The 25,100-nt window shown below is 46.3% G+C and overlaps 1 protein-coding gene across 1 annotated transcript in view; it reads left to right on the top strand.

The window, feature by feature from the left end:
- Positions 1-8,214, top strand: part of LOC138503015 (antizyme inhibitor 2-like) — a 1,350,137-nt gene extending 1,341,923 nt beyond the window's left edge. The window contains exons 8-9 of the mRNA XM_069622446.1: positions 7,646-7,860; positions 8,092-8,214. Of these exons, the coding sequence (XP_069478547.1) occupies positions 7,646-7,860; positions 8,092-8,173 (297 nt within the window). The 3' untranslated portion in view covers positions 8,174-8,214. The remainder of the gene's footprint in view (positions 1-7,645; positions 7,861-8,091) is intronic.
- Positions 8,215-25,100: the final 16,886 nt, after the last annotated feature.

The raw sequence follows: 25,100 nt of genomic DNA, 5'->3' as shown, positions 1-25,100 counted from the left end.
CTGGGTCCGTCCAGGCAGTGTCACCGGTAACTCAACGGTCAGCCCCTGGCTCCGGCGAGCGGCACTCAAAGGGGATTTTTTTCCAATCGGGATCCCGTACCCTTTCTCATTGAGTGCGCACTTCTTAGTGTGCCGGTCGCCGTTGGCGGGCAGCCTCCCGGAGCCGGCTCACCGTGCGTATCCCTTTTCGACCGGAGATTCTCGTGCCAAACGGGGACGTTTATAAGGAGTTTAGGAAGAAATAAAAATCACGCTATCGGGGTCACCACTGAAGGCAAGCGTCCCCAAACAGCACGATCCTCCCCGCAATGAGAGACAATGAAGGACTCTCCCAAAATGGGAATAAGGCCAAGACAGAGTGCGGGTGAGCGTAAATGGGAGTTTATCAATCAGAATTGGGCATGCAAAGAACTCTGCAAACTCCGAGAGCGCTCTGTCTGACAATAGCAAAGACAGGCGTATTTATTTACAAAAAACGTCATCAAAACCTACATACTATAGGGGGCACAAGTTCATTGGGATTGGGTGGCGACGACTAACTATAGGTGCTGCTGTGATGTGGTTGGCTTTGGCTGGAAGACGTCACTGGGCAGCCTCGTGGGTTGGGCTGGGCCTGGCCGGGTGGCGGAGTTCATCCAGGCGGTGTTGTGGGGCCATCGTGACCAGTGGCAGAGATGAATGTCTCTTCCTGACTTATTAGCCCTATGCCATGCACACCGCAGTCATTCAAACGTTTCTAGTACTATCTTCTTCAGTAAATCTTACAATAGGTTATGCAACAGGTTAATGCAACACAGGAGGAATGCACCTTGTGAGGGGACTGGAGGCAATACGTCAGGGCATGGTTACCAGTGTCCTGTTGACCGGGGCCATAGGTCGAGGGGCTAAGCTTCAGGGCCTGGCACGGGCGGTACATGTCTTTCTGCCTTGTTAGAAGTTGTTATGGATGTTCCGCTGTGTGTTGTCAAAGTGTTGGGCGTCTTTATTGCACAGGGCCATAAGTCTGAGGTGGTCTGGTGGGCTGTGAGGTTTACGAGGGGGGGCGCGTACGTTCAGGCAGGGGTTTACTGCTGTGCTGTAAATAATGCAGGTGGCGGGTGGTGGCCTTGGGCGCTACAGAGGGGGTTACAAGTCTTTGAAGCTCCAGGCTAGTTTGGGGGAGGTAAAGCAGCGCGGCGCGGTCTCTGCTCTCGTGCCTTTGGCAGTCTTCACAGGGTGGGAGGGGGAATGGCCTTGCAAATATTTCACAAAGGTATCTCCCTCGTGGGTTGCTGAATACAAATAAAAGGCATTGCAAATATTTGAACACTTTCTATAATACTTATTTAAAATCACGACAAAACATGCTTTTAACCTTTGCTGGGTGCGTTTTGATTATACCTACATCGAGCATCATATTTGTACATTACACTCTAGCAGCTACAGTGTTTCGGTTATATGCATATACATTCGCGGTAAATGAGGTAGTGGTTAGATCAGTGGGGTACACAAAAAACAATCCGCCGCCGTTTGTGACGGTGGCGGCATATGAGAGGCTCAGACATTCACACATGATACGTGCACTCTCGCGCATTCTGTAATGAGTTCATAGTATAGTTGCATCCGCTTTCTCGTGTACCCTAGCAGCATTAGCTTTAGTTATGGCGTGAGCCCATGGGGTGTAAGTATCTCAGCAATACGTGTAACACATAGTTTCTTGGTGTGTTCCTTTGCTATTAGCATTCAACTGCAATGGTGTGTGTTCATTGTTGTATACATCGTGGGGGCATGATCTCTTTTAGTTATACATCTTACAGGCTTATATACTGTAAGGGATTATATTAAAGGAAAGCATCCCTTGCAAGTAGTTTAAACATGAATATACGAGGATTGTCGGGCCTGTGACGCCTAAGCTTGCTGGCCGGGTCATGCTGGGAGCGAGGATACGATACACTACGGAAGGTGACTGTTACAATGTTAGTACATTACACTGGCTCATGTCCTTCTGGTTCGTGGGAACGGGCTCGCAGCGGATCTACCAGGGTGCTGCGGCAACAGAGATGTTCTCCAAGGGTGGGGGCCGCGCTACAGCGCGCTGAGCTCACACCATTTTTACTGGGCAGAGAATGGTTTCTGGGCCTAACTAAATTTGTGTTGTGATCAATAGATGTGGGCATTCGATACGTGCGGGCAATTAATACGTGCGGGCAATGTCTCCAGTGGGCGCGCCCTCCACCACCTGGGCCCGGGTGGCATGAGGAGACGCCCAAGAGAGCCACAGTCCTCACCTGGGGAGAAAGTGCAGGCGAGGGGGGTCGTCTTGGACCAGTCCTCCCCTACACAATCCACCAGCCACGTCTCTTGTAGGGCTATTATATCATAGTTATTAAGATCGTTGCTATCTTTTGCAGAGAGATGGCCATGACCACAGGTATTCCAACTTACCAGGGTCAATATGTCATCTCGCCACTCCTTGTATTATGATCTTTTATCACTCGGTCTATAATCATTTTTCCCCAGGTCTCCTATCATCTCATTTTGATCTAGTAAGTTTTGTTTGCGATATATATTTAGGGATCTACCAGCCATATTATCATTTGGGTCCTGTAGTTGTTCGTAGTTCATATTAGTCGATAAGATTGTAGGATCAACTGCTAGCAAAAAACCCATTGTGAACAGTTCCATCCTAGCTTGCCATATAATATTTCTGACAAGGTTGGATGAAATCCACAATCGGACAACGTCAAGCCTCTCCTCATTTAAAAATTCAACTTGTTGAATATCAGTTGAAGAGATATCTCTTAACTCTTCAATGTCTTCAAATATCATCAACACACTTGTTCTGTTTAAGTCATAGGATATATGGGGAGCAGGGCGGCATTTCAGAATAAATCTGTGATATAGTTTCGGGTCTAGGGCATGTTTTAATTTCTTTCCTGTTCCCCCACTCAGCCGTTCCATTTCAAATCGTTGGTTTGGTTCCGAATTTCTCTCAATATTTTGTATTGTATCAGGTGAGTACACTGTAGTTTTACTATTAAATGACACTTTGCGGCCCTCCACTACAGTGTTTATCGCAGGGGTCTGATCTTGTTTCCATCTTAGATACTCATCAACCGAGTTCTGTATGGTCTCTCTAATATCTTTTAGTATATCCGGTGAAGGTTCTCTCACTGGAGGGGGGTTCACACTTATAGTATTTGTTATAACATCATTCTTTGGATGGCTTATCACTATAGTACTAGCCAGTGGGATACAAGATGTTTCATGGTTTGTGATATTACCAGCAGCTTGTTGCAGCCGCAATTGATCCTCGGAACCTTTTTTTGCAAGCAGAGCCACCAGATCATCTAGTGGAACATAGGCGTTATGGGATACAGCATTCACAGATTGGCTAGCTACCGGTTCTCTAGCCTGTCTTAAGTTAGTATAATTCACTTTTAGACCACCTCGCCCCACCTCTTTACTTTTTGAAGTAATTTGTAAACGTTTCAGGAATTGATTAGTAGCGGCCTTTAAAGGTCGCAAGGCCTGCTTCTGGTTTTTGGTTTTCTTTTTAGTTATAGTGTTAGCTTTGGATCTTACATTGGTTCTTGAGTCAAACATATTATACACACCAAAGTCATACCCTCGGTTATCTACAGCAGTTTTATCTGCATTCGCCTTAACAGAGGTACAACTTTCCACAGTCACTGTCCCGCTACTAGAAGGGCTACAATGCACCTCATCGTCACTGGATGTGACAGGGCATATAATAGACTCAAAAACAGGTAAAGTCGATACCACATTCTCCACCTCGTGCTTCCCCTTTACATCGGATGACATTTGTGCACAGTCTTTATTTTTAATATCTTTCATTGACTTTGGTGACTTATTATCATCCATGTCAATGTACCGAGATATTTTGTCTAGGTTCTGGGTGATCAATTCAATCTGCACAGCTTGTCGACTTATCTTTGCATCCAAGGTCTCAAACAATTTAAAAAGGGACATAATCGAGATATTTATGGCATTCAGCGTTATTTCCACCAGTGAGCCGTGTACAGTTTGTCCACCATTACCATCTGTGATTCCCACACTCGGAACAATCTTTTTGTGTGGTGCACGTGGTGTAGGATAGACAAAAGAAGATGTCAAATCTCTAGGGCATTGTGTGTGGTGATCAAAAAGGCTTGGGGATCCATATAAACTGCCATCATTGCCCTTGGTTCTATCGTTGAGAATTGGGGATTCCAACAAAGCAGGGTCATCTACCACAATCTCATTAATAGAGTCATCCAAATTAGATTTATTTATAGCAGTTATATTTTCCATCTCCTCCTGCATATCTTTATTCTCACCCTCATTAGTGACTTCCTTATTAATATCATTTAGTTTGTTTCTACATGCAACTACAGAATTTTGTGTGGTTAAATCGATTAAAGGACACTCCTCAGTTCTCTCGAGCTCGCGTTGAGTAGAGCATATCTCATTTACAATAATAGTGTCCGAAATCAACACATTTGAATTCACAGAACCCACATGCGGTGCAATTTTCCCTCCACCCATATTTACTGGGCTCAAAGGTTGTTTTTCAACACACGTGGGAAAGGTTAAATCTGAGTCACCCCTTAGCGTACAAAATCCTCGTATATCACTAGTAGGGTTCTTACTCACGGGAGTCACAGCAGTTGCACCTCCTAATAATTTTTTTTTAAGAATAGTAACGGGGGAGGCTTTAGGGGTCACAGGCTTAAGGTTCACAGAGGCTCTTGTAATCACAATATTAGCTGGCATCCCAGATGTCAGCGTGTATGTTATACCTTTCATTTGGCACGTTTAGCAACCGAGTGATTATATATGCAACAAAATGGATAAAAATGAAAAAGTCTTACTCCACAGTCCCCAATCCGCTATCACCGCTCTGACAGCAGTAACAGCAACCTTTCCAAGGTATGTGCGCCACCAGCACTAAACAGTTGTAAAACAGTCGGCGCCCTTCACCCCTCACGGGCTTAACGCCGCAAGGGTGGCTCGAGCGAGTTCTTATCCTCGAGTAAGGTCACGTGATTGGTCACGTGCAGCCAATCGGTCCCGCCTCCTCCAGGAAGCAGGGCGCTGGAAACAAAAGAGCTTTCCCAGCAAGAGCAGCGCTCGCAGTGCTGTGGAAAAGCAAGAAGCAGGTATGCGTCCCAATGTGCAAACACTCCTTGGTTTTTAGTTCAGGACACACCGCAAGGGCGGCTCGAGCGAGTTCTTATCCTCGAGTAAGGTCACGTGATTGGTCACGTGCAGCCAATCGGTCCCGCCTCCTCCAGGAAGCAGGGCGCTGGAAACAAAAGAGCTTTCCCAGCAAGAGCAGCGCTCGCAGTGCTGTGGAAACGCAAGAAGCAGGTATGCGTCCCAATGTGCAAACACTCCTTGGTTTTTAGTTCAGGACACACCGCCAGGGCGGCTCGAGCGAGTTCTTATCCTCGAGTAAGGTCACGTGATTGGTCACGTGCAGCCAATCGGTCCCGCCTCCTCCAGGAAGCAGGGCGCTGGAAACAAAAGAGCTTTCCCAGCAAGAGCAGCGCTCGCAGTGCTGTGGAAAAGCAAGAAGCAGGTATGCGTCCCAATGTGCAAACACTCCTTGGTTTTTAGTTCAGGACTAAAGTGGATGCATGTAATCTTCTCCCACCTCTAACCTGCTAGAGTGGATGCACATAACCTTCTCCTCCACCTCTAACCTGCTAGAGTGGATGCACGTAACATTCTCTCCCACCTCTAACCTGCTAGAGTGGTTTCATGTAACCTTCTCTCCCACATCTAACCTACTAGAGTGGATGCATGTAAACTTCTATCCCACATCTAACCTGCTAGAGTGGATTCATGTAACCTTCTCTCCCACATCTAACCTGCTAGAGTGGATGCATGTTACCTTCTCCCACCTCTAACCTGCTAGAGCGTAGGCATGCAACCTTCTCTCCCACCTCTAACCTGCTAGAGTGGATGCATGTAACCTTCTCTCCTACACATAACCTGCTAGAGTGGATGCAGATGCATGTAACCTTCTCTCCCACCTCTAACCTGCTAGAGTGGATGCATGCAACCTTCTCTCCCACCTCAAACGTGCCAGAGTGAATGCATGTAACCTTCTCTCCCACCTCTAACCTGCCAAAGTGGATGCCTGCAACCTTCTCTCCCAACTCAAACCTGCCAGAGTGGATGCATCCAACCTTCTCTCCCACCTCAAACCTGCTAGAGTGGATGCATGTAACCTTCTCTCCCACCTCTAACCTGCCAGCGTTTATGCATGTAACCTTCTCTCCCAACTCTAACCTGCTAGAGTTGATGCATGTACACTTCTCTCCCACCTCTAACCTGCCAAAGTGGATGCCTGCAACCTTCTCTCCCAACTCAAACCTGCCAGAGTGGATGCATGCAACCTTCTCTCCCACCTCTAACCTGCCAGAGTGGATGCACGTAACCTTCTCTCCCACCTCTAACCTGCTAGAGTGGATGCATGTAACCTTCTCTCCCACATCTAACCTACTAGAGTGGATGCATGTAACCTTCTATCCCACATGGAACCTGCTAGAGTGGATGCATGTAACCTTCTCTTCTACACATATCCTGCCAGAGTGGATGCAGATGCATATAACCTTCTCTCCCACCTCTAACCTGCTAGAGTGGATGCATGTAACCTTCTCTCCCTACACATAACCTGCTAGAGTGGATGCATGTACACTTCTCTCCCACCTCTAACCTGCCAAAGTGGATGCCTGCAACCTTCTCTCCCAACTCAAACCTGCCAGAGTGGATGCATGCAACCTTCTCTCCCACCTCTAACCTGCCAGAGTGGATGCACGTAACCTTCTCTCCCACCTCTAACCTGCTAGAGCGTATGCATGCAACCTTCTCTCCCACCTCTAACCTACTAGAGTGGATGCATGTAACCTTCTCTCCCACCTCTAACCTGCTAGAGTGGATGCATGTAACCTTCTCTTCTACACATATCCTGCTAGAGTGGATGCAGATGCATGTAACCTTCTCTCCCACCTCTAACCTGCTAGAGTGGATGCATGTAACCTTCTCTCCCACCTCTAACCTGCTAGAGTGGATGCATGTAACCTTCTCTCCTACACATAACCTGCTAGAGTGGATGCAGATGCATGTAACCTTCTCTCCCACCTCTAACCTTCTAGAGTGGATGCATGCAACCTTCTCTCCCACCTCTAACCTGCTAGAGTGGATGCATGTAACCTTCTCTCCTACACATAACCTGCTAGAGTGGATGCAGATGCATGTAACCTTCTCTCCCACCTCTAACCTGCTAGAGTGGATGCATGTAACCTTCTCTCCCACCTCTAACCTGCCAGAGTGGATGCATGCAACCAACCTTCTCTCCCACCTCAAACCTGCTAGAGTGGATGCATGTAACCTTCTCTCCCACCTCTAACCTGCTAGAGTGAATGCATGTAACCTTCTCTCCCACCTCTAACCTGCTAGAGTGGATGCATGTAACCTTCTCTCCCACCTCTAACCTGCTAGAGTGAATGCATGTAACCTTCTCTCCCACCTCTAACCTGCTATGCTGTAACTCAGAGGAATAAAGCAGCCTGTTTATTTGGTACTTACCTGGGTCAGTCCGGCTCCTGTTCCTTGTTCATCTACCTGACCCAGACACATCATGTCTCCTCTGCAGAAGCCCTCCCCTGGTCAGCCAGTACATGTCAGCAGCCTCTGGGGGCCTACCTGTGATTGTGTGGATAAGATTTCGGATGGCGTGGAGCTGCCGGAACAGAAAGTAGGCGACTGGATAATCTTTGACAACATGGGAGCCTACACCTTTACAATTTCATCTCCCTTCAATGGGTTTCTTCCATCCAAGATCCACTACTCCATCCCCCATGAAACCTGGTAAGAACCCCTTGAGGCCTCCGGCATCATCGGGGTGGGGGGGGAATGTATGTTAGGAATACGCTTTCATTTGAAGGAGAGCCATTTCCTATCGTTGTGAATCAAAAATTACTCTTTATGCATTTACCAAGCCAACATCTACTGGTGGAATGTTTCTAACATGAAAAACTGGCTTCTGCCAGAGGTTCTTCCACCAGATGTTCTAACTTGTTTTGTCTTATTTCTTTTCAGGAAAGTCCTAGAGCTGTTTCGTAAGGGCCTCCAACAGAATCCAACCTTTTCCTTTCAGTTAATTATAGATGAAAAGAAATAAATCACTTTCTTAATAAATCTTTTTTGTGAATAGTCAAAAAAGTGTCATGTTTTGTCATTTTTTCGCACTTCAATTAAAATAATATTTTGGGGTCACAAATCCTCTGTTCAACTCGAAATGTGTCAGTTCAGAATATGAGGCTGTAATGAGACAAACACACACACAAACACACAGATGCAAATGTCAAGTTGCAAGCTACTAGCCAGCCACAAAAAGTCACTTGCCACCTCGGTTCTATACACATACTCGGCACACCATTTCTTACTCACCAAGTGTCAATTGTTACTAGCCAATGGCTATTGCCGCATGCACGTTTGGCAACCTACACACACACACACAAATTATGGAGAGAGTAAAAATAATTAGAAAAGCAGGACAAAGGCCCAAAACTTCTTTACTCAAGGATGAAGGTCCAAACCGCTGAGGTGCGAAAACTATCCCCTGCCTTCAGACTCTGAGCACAACCAAAAAACCTCTGATATTCCCCTTTATCCATTTATAGGGAACCAGAAATTACTGCTCAAAACTTGCTCACACTTTAAATTCAAAGTTTCTTTGTGATTTGTAGTTATGAACAAGTAGTAACGTCCAATGTTCTCATGTGTACAAGTTTCAGCCATTCACAATAGTACTGTATTGTGGTGTCTGGCTTCCCCTGCCCTGTCTGTGAGTCTGTAGGGTGGTGTCTGGCTTCCGCCTGCCCTGTCTGTGTGTCTGTAGTGTGGTGTCTGGTTTCCCCTGCCGTCTTTGTGTCTGTGGTGTTGTATCTTGCTTCCCCTGCCCGGTCTGTATTGTGGTTTCTGGCTTCCCCTGCCCTGTCTGTGTGTCTGTAGTGTGGTGTCTGGCTTCTGCATGCCCTGTCTGTGTGTCTGTATTGTGGTGTCTGGCTTCCCCTGCCATGTCTGTGTGTCTATTGTGTGGTGTCTGGCTTCCGCCTGCCCTGTCTGTGTGTCTGTAGGGTGGTGTCTGGCTTCCGCCTGCCCTGTCTGTGTGTCTGTAGTGTGGTGTCTGGTTTCCCCTGCTGTCTTTGTGTCTGTGGTGTTGTGTCTTGCTTCCCCTGCCCGGTCTGTATTGTGGTTTCTGGCTTCCCCTGCCCTTTCTGTGTGTCTGTAGTGTGGTGACTGGCTTCCCCTCTCCTGTCTGTGTGTCTGTAGTGGGGTGTCTGGCTTCCCCTGCCCTGTCTGTGTCTCTGTAGTGTGGTTTCTGGCTTCACCTGCCTTGTTTGTGTGTCTGTAGTGTGGTGCCTGGCTTCCCCTGCAGTGTCTGTGTGTTTGTAGTGTGGTGTCTTGCTTTCCCTGCCCTGTCTGTGTGTCTGTAGTGTGGTGTATGGCTTCCCCTGCCCTGTGTGTGTGTCTGTAGTGTGTTATATGGCTTCCCCTGCCCTGTCTGTGTGACTGTAGTGTGGTGTCTGGCTTCCTCTCTCCTGTCTGTGTGTCTGTAGTGTGGCGTCTGGCTTCCCCTGCAGTGTATGTGTGTCTGTAGTGTGGCGTCTGGCTTCCAGTGCAGTCTGTGTGTCTGTGGTGTGGTGTCCAGCTTCCCCTGCCTGGTCTGTGTGTCTGTAGTGTGGTGTCTGGCTTCCTCTGCCCTGTCTGTGTGTCTGTAATGTAATGGCTGGCTTCCCCTCTCCTGTGTGTCTGTAGTGTGATGGCTGGTGTCCCCTGCCCTGTTTGTGTGTGTAGTGTGGTGCATAGCTTCCCCTGCAGTGTCTTTGTGTCTGAAGTGTGGTTGCTGGCTTCCCCTACCCTGTCTGTGTGTATGTAGTGTGGTGTCTGGCTTCCCCTGCCCTGTACTGGTGAGCTCACAGATTAACTTTCAGCACTCCAAGTGTTTCCTTCACCAAGAAAAACACATTTTTATCTCTGTGTCACAATGAGGCAAAGTGCTGGAATGTTCAAAATGTTTATGAGAAATTCACAAAAAAGACTGAGAATTGTTATGGTTTCCACTCATTCGGCGCGTGTGCGGTTTGGTATGCTGGGATTTACTCCATTGCTCATTCGGCGCATGACAAATGCAATTCCACAAATTTAGTGGTTTTCATTTCTTCCAATCTTTTATTCTCTTGAATTCATCAATTGATGGTATAGCAAGTGGTGCCGACACGTGTTTCGACCTAACAGGTCTTTTTCTAGGCTACCATTTTATAGTTTTTAATACATAGAGGTTGGATACATATTTGGTGAGTATGTGGTCCCCAGATCGGGAATTCACCATTGGTGATTATATTGACATTATGTGACATTTGCGTTTGGACATATTACGTGGTGGTGGTGAGTCAATTCCCAGTGAAGGTGATATATACACAGTTTAATATTTGTCTTGGCACCGTGCACCTGGCCACCCTCTGCCCTTCGGGCCCAGGTACCTGCTCAACCTGCCACCCTCCCACACTGCCTCCGGGCCACCCCTTGCACTGGGGTCTGTATCTGTACCCATACAGCCCCCCCCTTTTTCTTCCTGCACTTATCAGACCTACCCTGTCTGCTGCCATAAACCTAGCACTTGCAAATTGCTGGCTGCACTACGACTGTTTGTTGCCTCTATTATTTATTTATTGTTATTTATCTGTTTCTTCTCTGCTTCGCACTTTCCACTCCTCCCCCCTTCCATGCACCTTTCCCCTCCCCCTCTCCCATGCACTTGCGCGTTCTAAATGTCACTGGGCCTAGTAAGATCGCTGTTTTGTTCTCCCGTTTCCCCTCCCTTGCCTTGTCAATCTCTGAAACATTTGTGTACGAGCGTGATAGAAATAAAATATCATATCATATCAGATTGGTTGATACATTTTGAAACAAATTATTCAATATAGGATTCAGTGAACAGTATTTCATACATAGGGGGGAGAGAAAAGAAAATATTTCCGTGAGCTTAATTGGAAATAATTTGTAGTGTTGGTAATAGGTTGGTTGAGTCAGTTGGCAACGGGTCTCACCTGGTAGGTAATGAGGAGAGATTGTCTTGGGTCCTGCTTGGTGCAGGCAAGTCAGTTAATTACTGGGTAGTTGGGTTGGTGAGGGCTTAGGTCCGCCCAGTTAAGTAGTTCTCAAAGGTAAGTACGTAAGGATGAGGGAAAGGTGTATATGGTTGACAATAGCTTGTGCCCAATGGCTGCGCTGATAGATACAGTGTTGAAGGTGGGTTGCTGCTTGGCAGTCTACGTCATGCGGACAATGGTGCCCGTGGAACCCTTCCCTCAACGGTCCTAGGTGGCTGTTGCGGGAAGGGCCTGTGTGCATTTGGTGCAAAGTGTGCACATGGTGTAGCCCCAATAGGTAAGTACTGTGGCCTGAGTTGTGCCCGTGGTGGTCCTGAACATGGGGGCGCTGTCTCGCTTGATACACACAATAGGCACCACGAGCACGGGCCTTTCTACAAGTTTCCACCGACTGGCTGCTAGTGCACCGCTAACAGAGAGGGAGGGCGCGGCAACCCATGGTCCCTGGTGCTCCCAACGCAACTGTTAACCTGTCCACAAAAAAGACTGTATTCAGGGGAATTAGAACACGCTGCATTTAACGTATATCTACAAATGTGCACAGGAAAAAAAATCAACTTTTTGTGTCTGTTAGGAGGTGGTTACATTTACTTCATTGAGTTCACAATCACATCAATTCAGCTGCTGCCATGTAACCTAGTTACCAAGGAACCTTTGTTGTTATGATTAAGCAAAGGTTCCACATTCTAGCAGCAGAGAGAGAGAGGATTGAGAGCAGGAGGACAGCCACAGCTGGGGGCCTTTCTCTTGGATGAACTAAAGAAATAAAGCCTCTCTATAAAGACAAGCATCAGCGTGAAGCGTGGTCATTTACCTATTAACATTGGCGACGAGGATTGGGCCAAGGAGAAAAGGCCCCCAGCAGCAGCAACACTGCAGCAATATTGATTACAGTTTGGATGCAAATGGACGGAGTGTTACACTAGATGTGTTGTGTAATAGCAGGCGAGAAACACGGCCATCCTCCTGGAGCGGAGTAAACCAGCAAAGCATTTTGGAGCGGAGCACCAAGAAAGAAGTCAGTGCCTGGCAGTGGAGAGAACCATTAAAGCATACTGGAGCGGAGCACGAATATTGAGGAGGTTGGATGACCTGTGGATCACAAATTGGATCACCTGTGGATTACGGAGGAGGCTGACCTGTGGATCACAAATTGCAACTATCACAGACAGCGCTGACAATATCAGCACAGGTTCCACCTGAAATCACACCTTATAAAATTTAAGTACAAGTAAGTGACAGTGTGGCTGTGTAAGGTTTCCTACCTGGGGGTGACATTAATTAATTCACAACATGGCAAACGTCCCAGCCCCAATTTTCTTCCTGCCTACACCAGGTGAGCCCAGAGTGCGTTGGATAGACTGGAAAGAGGGTTTTCAAAAATATGCACTGGCAGCATTTGGACCCAATTTCTCCAATGAGCGCAAAGAGGCGCTCCTATTTCACTGTTGGTGCCGCAGGACAGGAAGTGGTCAAAAAACTACCAGAACCTCCAGACATTCCTGATGGGGGTCCATATGAGAAAACATTAGCAAAATTAGACAAACACTACTGTGTTGAAGAAAATATAATTCTTGAAAGGTACAAATTTGCCACGAGAACTCAAAAAACTGGAGAGAGTATTGAGGAATTTGTAACTGCTCTTAGAGGTTTAGCCATCAAATGTAGATTTGACCATTGTCGAGATGAGCATGTCAGGGACCAACTCATGATTAAGTGTTCTAATGATAACATCAGGAAGGAGTTATGGAAGGAAAGAAATCCTTCTCTTGATAGAGCAATTGAGATAGCGAAAATGATAGAACACACAGACAAATGTATACAAATGCTTCAAGTGGATAATACATCTCAAGATAAGCCCAAACCTGATGACAATGAAGCTGCCATACATAAGGTTTCGAGAGTGATGCAGAGAGGTGCGGCAACTGCGCCTCGCACTTGGCAAATGGGTAGGAGACCTGAGGGTCGCCAAGGTCCCTTTACCAGAGCATGGGGACAAGGATCATCTACCAGAGGGTCGCCCAGTGAGAATGTTACATTCAGGGGTGGCAGGGACTCTGGTTATCCTAGAGGTGCATCAATTAGGAGGTGTTTCAGATGTGGGAGTCTATATCACAAAGCATCTGACAAAGAATGTTATGCATCAAACATTATATGTAATGAATGTGGGGTCAGAGGACACATGGCTAGATGCTGTAGGAATTTTTATACCGCCCCAAGTCAAATACAGGAAGTCAATGCAGATCAAGAATTTATATCAATTGATGATGCTGGTAGAGAAGTTATATTTTCAGTCAATGCCATTGATGGGAAGGTCAAGAAAAAGAAACCATATGCAACTGTGTTAGTTGGAGGGGTGCCAGTATCAATGCTCATGGACAGTGGAGCAGATTATACTTTGATAAGTGTGCAAGTGTGGAAGGAGAAATTTGGATGTTGTACATTGTGGGAGAATGTAGTCAGAGCAAATGCTTATGGAGATGTGCCCATAGAAATTTTAGGGTGCTTTGAAGCTGAGCTCCAATTCAAAGACAGGAAGGCGTTAGGGACTATCCATGTAGCCAACAGAGGTGGAGAGCTGTTGTCCTGGAGCGATCAGGCAGAGCTCAAGATAAGACTTGAAGCAAGCCACCCAGAACAGGTTTTGACTGTTGAAGGTGGAAAATCCGGTGGAAAATCGGTCTCGAGCATTGTTATGGAAGGGGCCAGAGGGCATATGAGTGGCACTAAGTTAGGGTGCTTGAAGGGATTTGTGCACAAAATTCGTTTGAAAAGGGATGCCATTCCCAAAGTTGCCAAATTACGGACCATTCCCTTGGCCCTGAGAAAAGATGTAGAGAGTGAATTGAATAAAATGGAAAGTGAAGGGGTGATAGAGAGAATTGATTCCTCAGAGTGGGTTAGTCCTATTGTAATAGTGAGAAAGAGCAGTGGATCCCTGCGGATATGCATAGACCTTAGACACCTGAATAAAAATGTAGTGGCTGACAAATTTCCTTTACCCAGAATAGATGATTTATTGGCAGGGGTGTCTGATTCCAAAGTATTTTCTCTTATTGACCTCAAATCTGCATATCACCAAGTAGAATTACACCCTGATTTGAGAGATCTCACAGCTTTCATTACCCCTATTGGCCTTTTCAGATGTATAAGAATGCCATTTGGATTGATTTCAGCAGCTAGTGTATTTCAGAACGTCATGTACAGATTACTGGGAGGAGAGAGAGGTGTCATGTGTTACCAGGATGATGTGCTAGTATGTGGGAAAAATGAAGCAGAACATGATAAAAGGTTAGAGAGAGTGTTGAACATATTCAAAGAGGCTGGCCTTACAGTATCGTTAGAGAAATGCATATTCAAAACTGACAAAGTTGAATATCTAGGTCATGAAATTACAGGTGAAGGGATCAAACCCAAAGAAAAGGCCATAGAAGCTATTCGCAAGATGGAAGCACCAAAATCCAAAGCAGATATACTATCTTTTCTAGGTCTGGTTGAATTTTATGGCAAGTTTGTTAGAGGGTTGGCAAATTTGTCAAGGAACATGAGGATGTTGACTCGTAAAGGTGTTACGTTCAAGTGGAATGAATCTTGTGAGGAAGAGTTTGGTAAGATTAAAGATGCTATAGTTAATGCACCCATCTTGAAAACGTTTGAAGAAAGTAGACATTCATTACTATTTGTGGATGCAAGTGGCTATGGTATTGGGGCAGTCCTAATGCAGGAAGATCAGGAGGGCTTACACACCATAGCATTTGCCTCTAGATCTCTCAAAGGACCTGAGAACAGATATTCAGTGGTAGAAAAGGAAGCATTGGCTTGTGTCTGGGGAGTGGAAAAGTTCAAAAGATATTTGTGGGGCAGAGAATTCACAGTATGTACAGACCATAAACCCCTAATAGGAATATTTACCAAAGGTGGTCTGGAGGGAGTCTCCAGACGCATCATGAAGTGGGTGACATCCCTACAAGGCCTGCAATATGATATGCTTCACATTAGTGGTGAAACCAACGTAGTTGCTGATGCCTTATCCAGATCAGTAGTGAGAGAAACAGTGTCTGAGGAGTCTCCTCTGACTCGTGAGAAAGGTGTTGAAATATTTCAGGTTCATGAGTCAGTAAAGAAAGAGGAGTGGGACAATGCATGTTCAGAGGATGAATTGTACCAGAGAGTTTTAACATTGGTGACACAGAACAGAATACGAAACTATATTGGTGATTTAGGCGGGTTTGCCAAAGTTAAGGAAGAACTCTGGATTGATAAAGGATACTTACATAGAGGACATCAGATGGTTGTACCTATTAAAATGAGAAAATTAATAATTGAGCTAGCTCATGTTGGGCATTTGGGACTGCCTAGAACCAAAGGCTTGGTTAGAGCAGAATTTTGGTGGCCTAATCTTGACAAAGACACTGAAGAAGTGGTCAACAATTGTTGTGATTGCATTGAAGGTAATAAGGGTCTCAGGATTCAAAAAGTACCCATGACTGTTAGAAAGCCATCCACAGTTCCATGGGATGAGGTTGCTTTAGACTTACTAGGGCCTTTCAATATCAAGGGTGGGAGAGACACCTATGTACTGGTTGTCATAGATTTATTATCCAAGTGGCCCGAAATATTTACACTAAGAGACATATCAAGCAGTAGCATCATTAAATGTTTGGAGCAATTATTTTGGAGAGAGGGATTCCCCAGAAAGTGTTTATCAGATAATGGGACCCAATTGGTTTCCAAAGAATTTAGAGAGTTCTTGAGTAACCATGGAATAGAACAAGTAACCACTTCATTATATCATCCCCAGACCAATGGGTGTGTAGAACGCTTCAACCGCACTCTCATGGATGCAATTAGAATTGCGGTAGCAACAGGAGGTGACTGGATCAGGACCATAATGGAGAGAACATTCCAATATAGACTAGCACCACACAGTGTTACGGGTGTATCCCCATTTGAACTATTAAGAGGGAGGAAACCTAACTCACACATGTGTCCAGGCTGGATGGGAAGGTCAAAATTCGTAGGAATAGATCTGGAGGGAGTGAGAGAGAAGATATTTGAATCTGGGGTCAGATCCAAGGAGCAATATGACAGGAAGAATGCTTGTAGAGAATTCAGTCTTGAGGAAGGTGATTGGATCAAGATCAAATTTCCCACCAAGGTGCGCAAAGGTGCATCCTTATTTTCACAGCCCAAATAAGTTGTTAAAGATTTGGGATCTTCGGTGCTTGTTAAAGGGGGTGGGGTCTGGAACAAGGAGAGGATAGCAATTTGCAAAAAGGTAAACAACAACTTGTAACTGCACTGCAAGGTATTTAAAGCAATTTAATTATTTCTTCATATAGCGGTGTATCAGATACTATGTAAATAATGAACTACTTATGTTCAATGAAATCTATTATCTAGTTTAGGCAAATACTTATATTTTGGTAAAAGGAAGGGAGGTGTTAGGAGGTGGTTACATTTACTTCATTGACTTCACAATCACATCAATTCAGCTGCTGCCATGTAACCTAGTTACCAAGGAACCTTTGTTGTTATGATTAAGCAAAGGTTCCACATTCTAGCAGCAGAGAGAGAGAGGATTGAGAGCAGGAGGACAGCCACAGCTGGGGGCCTTTCTCTTGGATGAACTAAAGAAATAAAGCCTCTCTATAAAGACAAGCATCAGCGTGAAGCGTGGTCATTTACCTATTAACAGTGTCGAAGGGCTTTTTTGGTCCGATGCCATGGAACTCGGTGTCGGGTAACATTTTGAGTTTGTTTCCCTTGGAGCCTCAAAAATGTACTACATGTTTGCCGAATTTAAATTAGATGGCTGCAATGGCATGGTACTAGTCAGCTCCCAGATTAATTTTCAGCACTCTAAGTGTTTCCCTCAGAGAATTTTTTTTTCTCTCTGCGTCATCAGTGATGCAAAGTGCGGAAATGTTCAACATTTTTGTGAGAAATGCACTAAAAACAAATGTATTCAGGGGCTTTAGAACAAGCTGCATTGAATGCATAGCTCCAAATATAAAAAAAATACACAGGAATAAAAAATTAAATTTAATACACATGTGTATCAATCAGCTCATTTCTGGAAAGCAGCATATGTGTCACGAAGATGTCACTAGTGCAACCCAAACTACACGGAAGGCCTTGTGGACATTGCAGAGGGTCTTGAACTTGATACTTCCAGTCACTGGGAGGCAATGGAGGGATTTCAGGGCTGGAGAGATCCGAGCCCTGTGCTTGAGGCCAAGGACAAGTCTCGCAGTCCTGTTCTGGATTAGTTGCAGAGGGCGGAGAGTAGAAGCAGACAGATTTAAAAAGAGGCTGCTGCAGTAGTCAAGCTTAGAGAGAACCACAGCTATGGAGACTGAGAGTTTCTGGGGGAAGGAGTGGAAAGGAAGAATACATCTGAGGAGGGGCAGGTGGTAGTTTGACTTCTTGGAGACATCAGAGATGTGAGGAGAGAAGGAAAGTGTGGAGTCAAAGATGACCCAGAGGTTCTTAGCCTCACAGGTGGGAGCAGGAAGAGGACCAAGGGATGTGAGAGAGGGAAGTGAGATATCTGTCATAATCAGTCTATCTGGCACAAAATGTGAAATGCTGCTGTCTGGCACAATCAGGCTATCTGGTACAATCAGGGTAACTGTGAATTGCGGCTATCTGGCACAATCTGGCAAAATGCAAAATGGTGCTAACTTGCACAATCAGGGTGTCTGGTACAGTAAGTTTATCTGGCACAATCAGGCTCAATTGTATGTTATGTTAAAAGTATTTGTACCGTGCACCATCATCAACAGAATTGGTCCCCAGGCGGATATGCGAATAAGAGGGTGGGGTGGGATTATTCGAGTGAAGAGAGAGTAGGAAAGTGAGAAAGGTGGTTGTCCTGTTGGCAACTTCAGTTCGGTTTTCACCGTGCGCTGAGCATGGGTGTGAATATCAGATAGATATGCGTCCTCATGTGCTGTTGGTGCAACTTGTGTTTGTTGTTTCGATGTGGTGAAGTGCATGAGGTTTGCTGTGCGAGAAGGTGGTTGTGTGGATTTTTGTATGAGTTATGTATGCAGAAATATGAGCTTTTGGGTTAGTGGGTTATATGCCTCTTAGTCCCTATAATTCTTGTTCTATTTATCTGGTTGTCCTATGGAGTAGGCATATTCTTTCTCTTTTCCTTTCCTGTCCATCGTATTGTTAGGAGTGACAGTGTGGCAAGTTCCCAGCTGTGTTATTTTCGACCTTTGTATACCAGGTTGGTGATTGCATTGTCCTCCACTCTGGTATCGGTGCTGTACTTTTACAATCACCCGCTTCCTTCCTATTTCCTGTTGTTGGTCCATTGCTGCTTGGGTTTACTTTGTAGGCCAAGGTGTTACTGATATATCATCCTTACCCTTCCATCCTGATCTCTCTGTGATTCTTCATTGGTATAATTCTAGCTCATCTATCTTTCAGTTGGTAAGGTTGCATCATAGGTTGGTGGTCTATATACCAGTATGAATTTTAGGTTTGTTCTGGGTTTTGTTGATAGGTGGAGGATTAGACATTAGCATTTAATTAATGATTAATGGGTCTTCCAGTTTAATTTCCAGGTGTTCCTTGTGGATTATTGCCAGTCCGCCACCTCTTTTGGTTTTCCTTTGACACACTTTAAGTTATCGGGCAGGCAGTTGTTGAGAGTGATCTTGTAGTGGTCATCTAGCCATGTTTCAGTTACGAATATGATGTTGATACCTCCGTCACATATGAGGTCGTAGATTTCGGTGCATGTTTGGAATTGACCTTGCGTTGATTAGACTGCTGTGGATCTTTTTGGTGTGGTTTGGTTTATTTGTTGTTCCCGGTTTTGATTTATGGGTGTTCTATGTTGACGCCAGTTGGTTAAGGTTCTGTGGATGCTGCTTCATCATTGAATCGGTCAATTAGATTGATAGTTGGGTTGTAGACTTGTTCTTGAACCTCGACTCCAACACTCCGAGTGTTCTCATTCTGCTCGATCTCTCTTCTGCCTTTGACACTGTCAACCATGCCATCCTGCTCAACCGTCTCCGTGATAACCTGGGTATCACTGGTCAGGCTCTGGCGTGGCTGACATCTTTCCTCTCCAATCGTCCCTCCCAGGTCCAACTGGGGTCCTTCCTCTCTGACATCTTTTTCTCCACCTGTGGTGTCCCCCAGGGTTCCAATCTCTCTCCCTGGCTGTTCAACCAGTATCTGGCACTCCTTGCCCACCGCATCGCCGCTCTCTGCCCCAACTTTCAGTGCTATGCGGACAATACCCAGCTCATTTTCAGGCTACCCTCAGCCTCCTCCTCTCCTTCCCTCATCTCTGACTGTCTGTCTGCTATCCAGGAATGGTGTGCCGCCAATGACCTCTGCCTTAATGCCAGTAAGACTGAGATTCTACTCATCGGCACACCCACTCCCTCCTTCCCTGCAGCTCTCTGGCCGGCCTCTCTTGGCCCTCTTCCTGCTCCTACCTGCAAGGTAAAAAACCTCGGGGTCATCTTCGACTCCACACTCTCCATCTCTCCTCATATATCTGACGTCTCTAAGAAGTCACACTACCAGCTGCACCTCCTCAGAGGTATTCTTCCCTTCCTCTCCTTCCCCCAGAAGCTCACTGTCTCCCGAGCCCTGGTTCTCTCAAAGCTGGACTACTGTAACAGCCTCTACCTTAATCTGCCAGCCTCCACTCTCCGCCCTCTGCAACTCATCCAGAACAGAACTGCGAGACTTGTCCTTGGCCTCAAGCCCAGGGACCGTATCTCTCCAGGACTGAAATCTCTACACTGGCTCCCAGTGGCTGCGAGGATAAAGTTCAAAACCCTCTGCATTGTCCACAAGGCCTTCTGGGGTCTGGGGCCTAAATACCTTCAACTCTCTCTTCCTAAATATCTTCCTTCCCGAGCCCTTCGCTCATCCGTCTCCAACTCCCTCAGGGTCAGCCGCTTCTCGAAGCAACGAGCTGGTGGTAGATCTCTCTCCGCGGCAGGGGCCGCTCTCTGTAACAGCCTTCCTGCCTCCCTGAAATTTGAGGAGAACCATCTCCGGTTCCGGAAGCACCTCAAAACCTTCCTCTTTGCTTCTGCTTTCTCTCTCCCTCTCCCCTGCTAATTCTTCACTGAAACTGCACTGAATCTGCAACTGGGCCACTCACACCGACCTCGGTCCTGGGCCCAGCCACTCTCCACTTGCACTGCCTCCCTAGCAACCCCTGCACTGCGGGACTGTCTCTGTATCCCTACAGCCCCCCTTCCCAGCACTTGTCTGCACTTACCCTGCACTTGCCATCAGCTGGCCCTTTTCTTGTACTGCACTTCCCCCATCCGATTCCCCTTGCACTTTTCCCTTCCCCCTACCCCTGCACTTGCGCGATCTGAATGACACCTGGCCTAGTAGGATCGTTGTCTGTCCTGCCCTTGTTTCCCCCCTCCCTGCCTCGTCGCGCCTTGAAACACTTGTGTATAGGCGCGTTACAAATGCCATATCATATCATATCATACTGCCTCATCATCTCATGTGGGTTGATGTAGATATCGGTAATGCCCTTCTGTTCTTGTGATATATGGAGTAAGGGGGTTGGAATCATCCCATTCTCTTCTTGGGTCGTCCCATCTTTTTTTCGTTTGTTCGGGGGAATTCTTTGCCTGTCTGGAGATGACGGTGCCGTTAAAGTATAGAGGTTCTGAGGTTGTTGCGAGGTACGGTGTAAGGTATAAGGATTTTTCTCCTACAATGTTTGTTCTGTTGATTGTATTATTTGACGGGGTGTGTTCTGTATTCAAGGCGGCTTCTACTGGAGGTGGTTGAGTTTGTGTATCCATATTAGTTGTTCCATGTTCCTGCTCTCTTTTTCAGTGTCCAATTCTGCATCGGGACATTTTGGTTCCTCTGTGGTAGGAGTTGATCTGGGTATTGAGTTTATAGGGTCAGTTGCCCACCTGTCGTGTCTTGTGCTAGGATAATATTGAGTTGTATCCTCTTATGTTGCAATGCCTGGATGCTCTCCAAGGGAGTCTGTCTGTTCAATTGGTTGGGTTAGGGTATTCCTCTTTCTATGGGAGGACTGTCCAAGGGAGTAAGGGAGTACTAGGCATTGGACGTGTGGCACAGTTGGTTATGGGGGGCTATGGGGTGCAGGTTAACTAGGGTAGTGATTTTGGTTGTAATTACTAGCTTTTAATGGCTGCTGGTTGTTCTTGGGTGTCGGGGAGGGGCCTAGGACTCAATTATGGCAGGTACTGATAGAATACCCAGAGAGCTTTGAGATGACAAGATAGTGGGAGACTAGGTTTAACAGGAGGTTTACAATGAGAGAGTACTCTTAGATTTAGTATATCAGAGGGTGGGAGAGGGATCTAAGTTTCGACAAATGGCAAGTAATAATTGAACAACTCAATTCCTGACACCAAGATGACAAAAGAAAGGGCTAGGCTTCACAGAACGGCAGGCAGTGATCAAGCACCAAGATTTGGGACACCTAGATAACGTGAGAGAGCCCTAGGAACAACTGGAGAGGGGTCTATGTTTCACAGTTCTTTCTTGATGTGGCAGAGGCCTATGGTCACAGTCCCCTCCAGATGTGACACAAGGAAATGTTCACAATTCTCTCTGAGTGCGATGCAGACTAATACTCCCAGCTCTATTTGAATTTGGCGCATGCCAATATTCACAGTTTTATCTCAATGTGGCGCAGGCCAATAATCACAACTCGATTTCAATATGGCGTCGGCTAATATTCACAGGTCTAGTTCAATGTGGCACAGGCCAATATTCACAGGTCTAGCTCAATGTGGCGCAGGCCAATATTCACAGGTCTACCTCAATATGGCGCAGGATAATATTCACAGGTCTAGCTCAATGTGGCACAGGCTAACATTCACAGGTCTAGCTTAATATGGCGCTGGCCAGTGGTCACAGTCCTCTCTAGTTGTGACTCGGGTAATAATCACAATCCTCACGAGTTGTGAAGCTGGTTGGTATTAACAGCCTGGTGTGCTATGTTCTGAGGGTAGGTAGAGCAGGGCCTCCGGAGCAGTGATTGCTCTACTCCCCACCAAGGCCACACCTACCTTGATGGTCACTGCTGGTTGATGGCTGGCCACTGGCCTCCCTTGCTGACACCTGCAGACACTGTCTGGAGCCGCTGCAGTAGGAGCCACCCTTTGTCCTGTGGCCCTTAGCCGCTGGTGCTGCACGGGGCAAAGGGCTGCCCTGGGATGGTGTTTTAACAGCAGTGATTAGCCAATCAGGGGAGGGTGGGAGGAGGGAATAGGCCTGGGTCAGGAAGCAGGCGATGCAAGGAGAATCAACTGCGCACAGAGTGTTTCAGGAAAACATTAACCCCTACAAGCCGGCAAAAGATTCCAGTGCCCTATCAGGCACACGCTTACCTCAAACACCAACAGAAAAAAAAGGATATTTATACCACACACTATCAATGCCAGAGTGGTCTCCTGGTGCTCTGGCGTACCTGAGAGTTAAGGGGGTAGGATCGGTTGGTGGGTGCAGCAGGATAAAGGTAGAGTGAGATTAGTGGTGTTCTCTTGACAGCTTCAGTTTGGTTAGTGCCGTTCGCTGAACATGGGTGCAGTTTTCAGATCCGTGGGCTCCCAGGTACTGTTGTGTGATACTATGTGTGGTTTGTTTTATTGCAGTGCAGTGAAGTGCTTGCGGTTTGTGGTGCAGGAGAGTGGTTGTGTTTGTTTAGCGTTTGAGAGGCATGTGCCAAGAGATGAGGTTTTAGCAGTTGTGTTAGGGGGGGGTTATCTCATGCTTTGGGGCATCTGTCTTGTGTTTCTTTCTATGGTCTTTCTGTGTTTTGTAGCATTCCCCTGTGGTTCATTAGCCCTGCTCTGAGCGAGGCGGTGTCAGCCTTTATCTGAGGCTGTCCAGTGCTCCTTGGTGAGGGACAAGAGGTGCGGGCCTCCCTCCCAGGTTTGAGATTGCTACTGTTATCAGTTATTTCATTGGTCGTGAGTGTGCTCTGTCTTGAATTGTCTCCCTTTGTTCCTAGGGGGTGGCCCCCTCCCTATGGGTTCTAAGTAATCCCTTTCCTGTCGAGTGTTAGTATGTCATCCTTCTTAGTCTCTAGCAGTGGTCCCGTCCTTTGGATTTAGCTCGGTAAGGGGGCTTGGCTTTGGAGGTACCAGATTCATTTCGTTTCGGTGACAAAGAGCCAGGTTTTGAGTAGTTTCCTGAATTTTAGGTGGTCATTTGCATTTCGCATGTCTTTCAGGAGGGTGTAACAGGTTTTTGCTGCCAGGTGAGAGAAGGAGGATCCCCATAGCTTTTTCTTTTTGTAAGGTTTGGGTTCAAGGCGGATATCATTGCATGATGAGTGTTCTGGTTGGTTGGTAAATTGTTATTTTCTTTTGTAGGAATTCTGCTCCTTTGCCGTGGATTGCTCTGTGCGTTATCCACATTGTTTTGAATGGGATTCGTTGTTTGACTGGAAGCCAGTGTAACACTTTTCTTGCTGGGATGATGTGTTCTCTTCGTGATAGTTTGAGGAGGAGTCTGGCTGCTGCGTTTTGGATATGTTGCAGTTTCTTCAGTAGGTGTTCTGCAATTCCGAGGTAGAGGCTGTTGGCGTAGTCAATTATTGACCTGATGTGGGCAATGATTCTCAGTGTCTTATGAGTGAAAGACAGGAATGGTAGGATTCTTTTTACCAAGTGTAGAAGGAAAAAACATTTCTTTATTATTTCAATTACTTGTGTTTCTAATGTTAGCGCATTGTCCGTTAGGATTCCCAGGTTTTTGACTATTTTCGATGGTGTGGGTGCTGTTCCTAATTCTGTGCGCCATGGGATATATGTGTTATTTTCCCGGTTTTTGGATACAATCATGATTTCTGTCTTGCCTGCGTTGCGTTTTAGGCTGTTTGTGTTAATCCAGTCAGTTCTTTGAGTCATTCTCCCAACGCTGTGTTCTCTTCTTGTGTATCTTCGATTTTTTATAGATGGGTGTCGTCTGCGTAGTTGTAGCACGTAAGGTTGTGCTTTTTTATCTTGATTAGCAGAGCCAGCTAGATGTTGGAGAACAGTGGGGATAAGGAAGATCCTTGTGGTACTCCACAGTCAGTGTCCCATGGAGCAGATTTGAAGGGTTTTATCCAGACAGTTTCCGTTCTATTTGTTAGGAGTTATTTTATCCAGAGTAGGGCTAAGTCTGTTATTCCCATTTCTTCTATTCTCTTGATGAGGGTGTCATGGTTGACTGTGTTGAAAGATGCAGAGAGGTTGAGTAGAATTAGGGCAGAGTTTTGTTCCCCTCGTGGGTCTAAAGCCGACTTGCACCTGGTCCAGCAGCTGGTGATTTTCAACGTGTTCTTGTGTTAGTTTGTAGATGTAGATTTCTAGTTATTTTGCTGGGTAGGGAATGTTGAAATTGGTCTTTAGTTGGAGAGGTCTTCCACGTCTCCTCCCGTGTCCTTGAGTAGTGGCTTGATGGGCGCCGATTTGAATGATTACATTACTTACCCTGTTGCGAGTGAAAGGTTGAAAAGAATTTTATAGTAATAGTATTTTGCACAATGTAATATAGTCCCCTCTACCCCGAGTATATACCTGAAGTGTGAAACCTATGCACATGTAGGCTTGCTTCTGTTTTAGTCTTTCATCACTCACGAATGTTTGTAATAACTGGCAGTTTGAGGGGCGTGGCTACGCGCATGGAGTGAGGTCGGTGTTCGCCTGAGCTCCTGCCCATGATCCTGAATCAACAGATGTTACGGTGCTTAATCGAGAGCGTACGAGGCTACAAACCTGGTCGAGTGTAGGGGAACCCAATTGCTGCAGTCGACCTCATTTTCGGGAGAAATCGGAGCCTGCAAAGGGAAAAACTAACAGTTGGAAGAGGCTCCCCCCCCAGCGCGCCCAAGATGGCGGCCTCCAGCGCTGAACTCAACTGAGCGCGAAACACAGAGAACCGGCGGAC

This window comes from Ambystoma mexicanum, chromosome 11, assembly GCF_040938575.1.
Source record: "Ambystoma mexicanum isolate Mex_15411 chromosome 11, UKY_AmexF1_1, whole genome shotgun sequence".
NCBI lineage: Eukaryota > Metazoa > Chordata > Amphibia > Caudata > Ambystomatidae > Ambystoma > Ambystoma mexicanum.
This window is presented reverse-complemented; position numbering and strand designations above follow the sequence as displayed.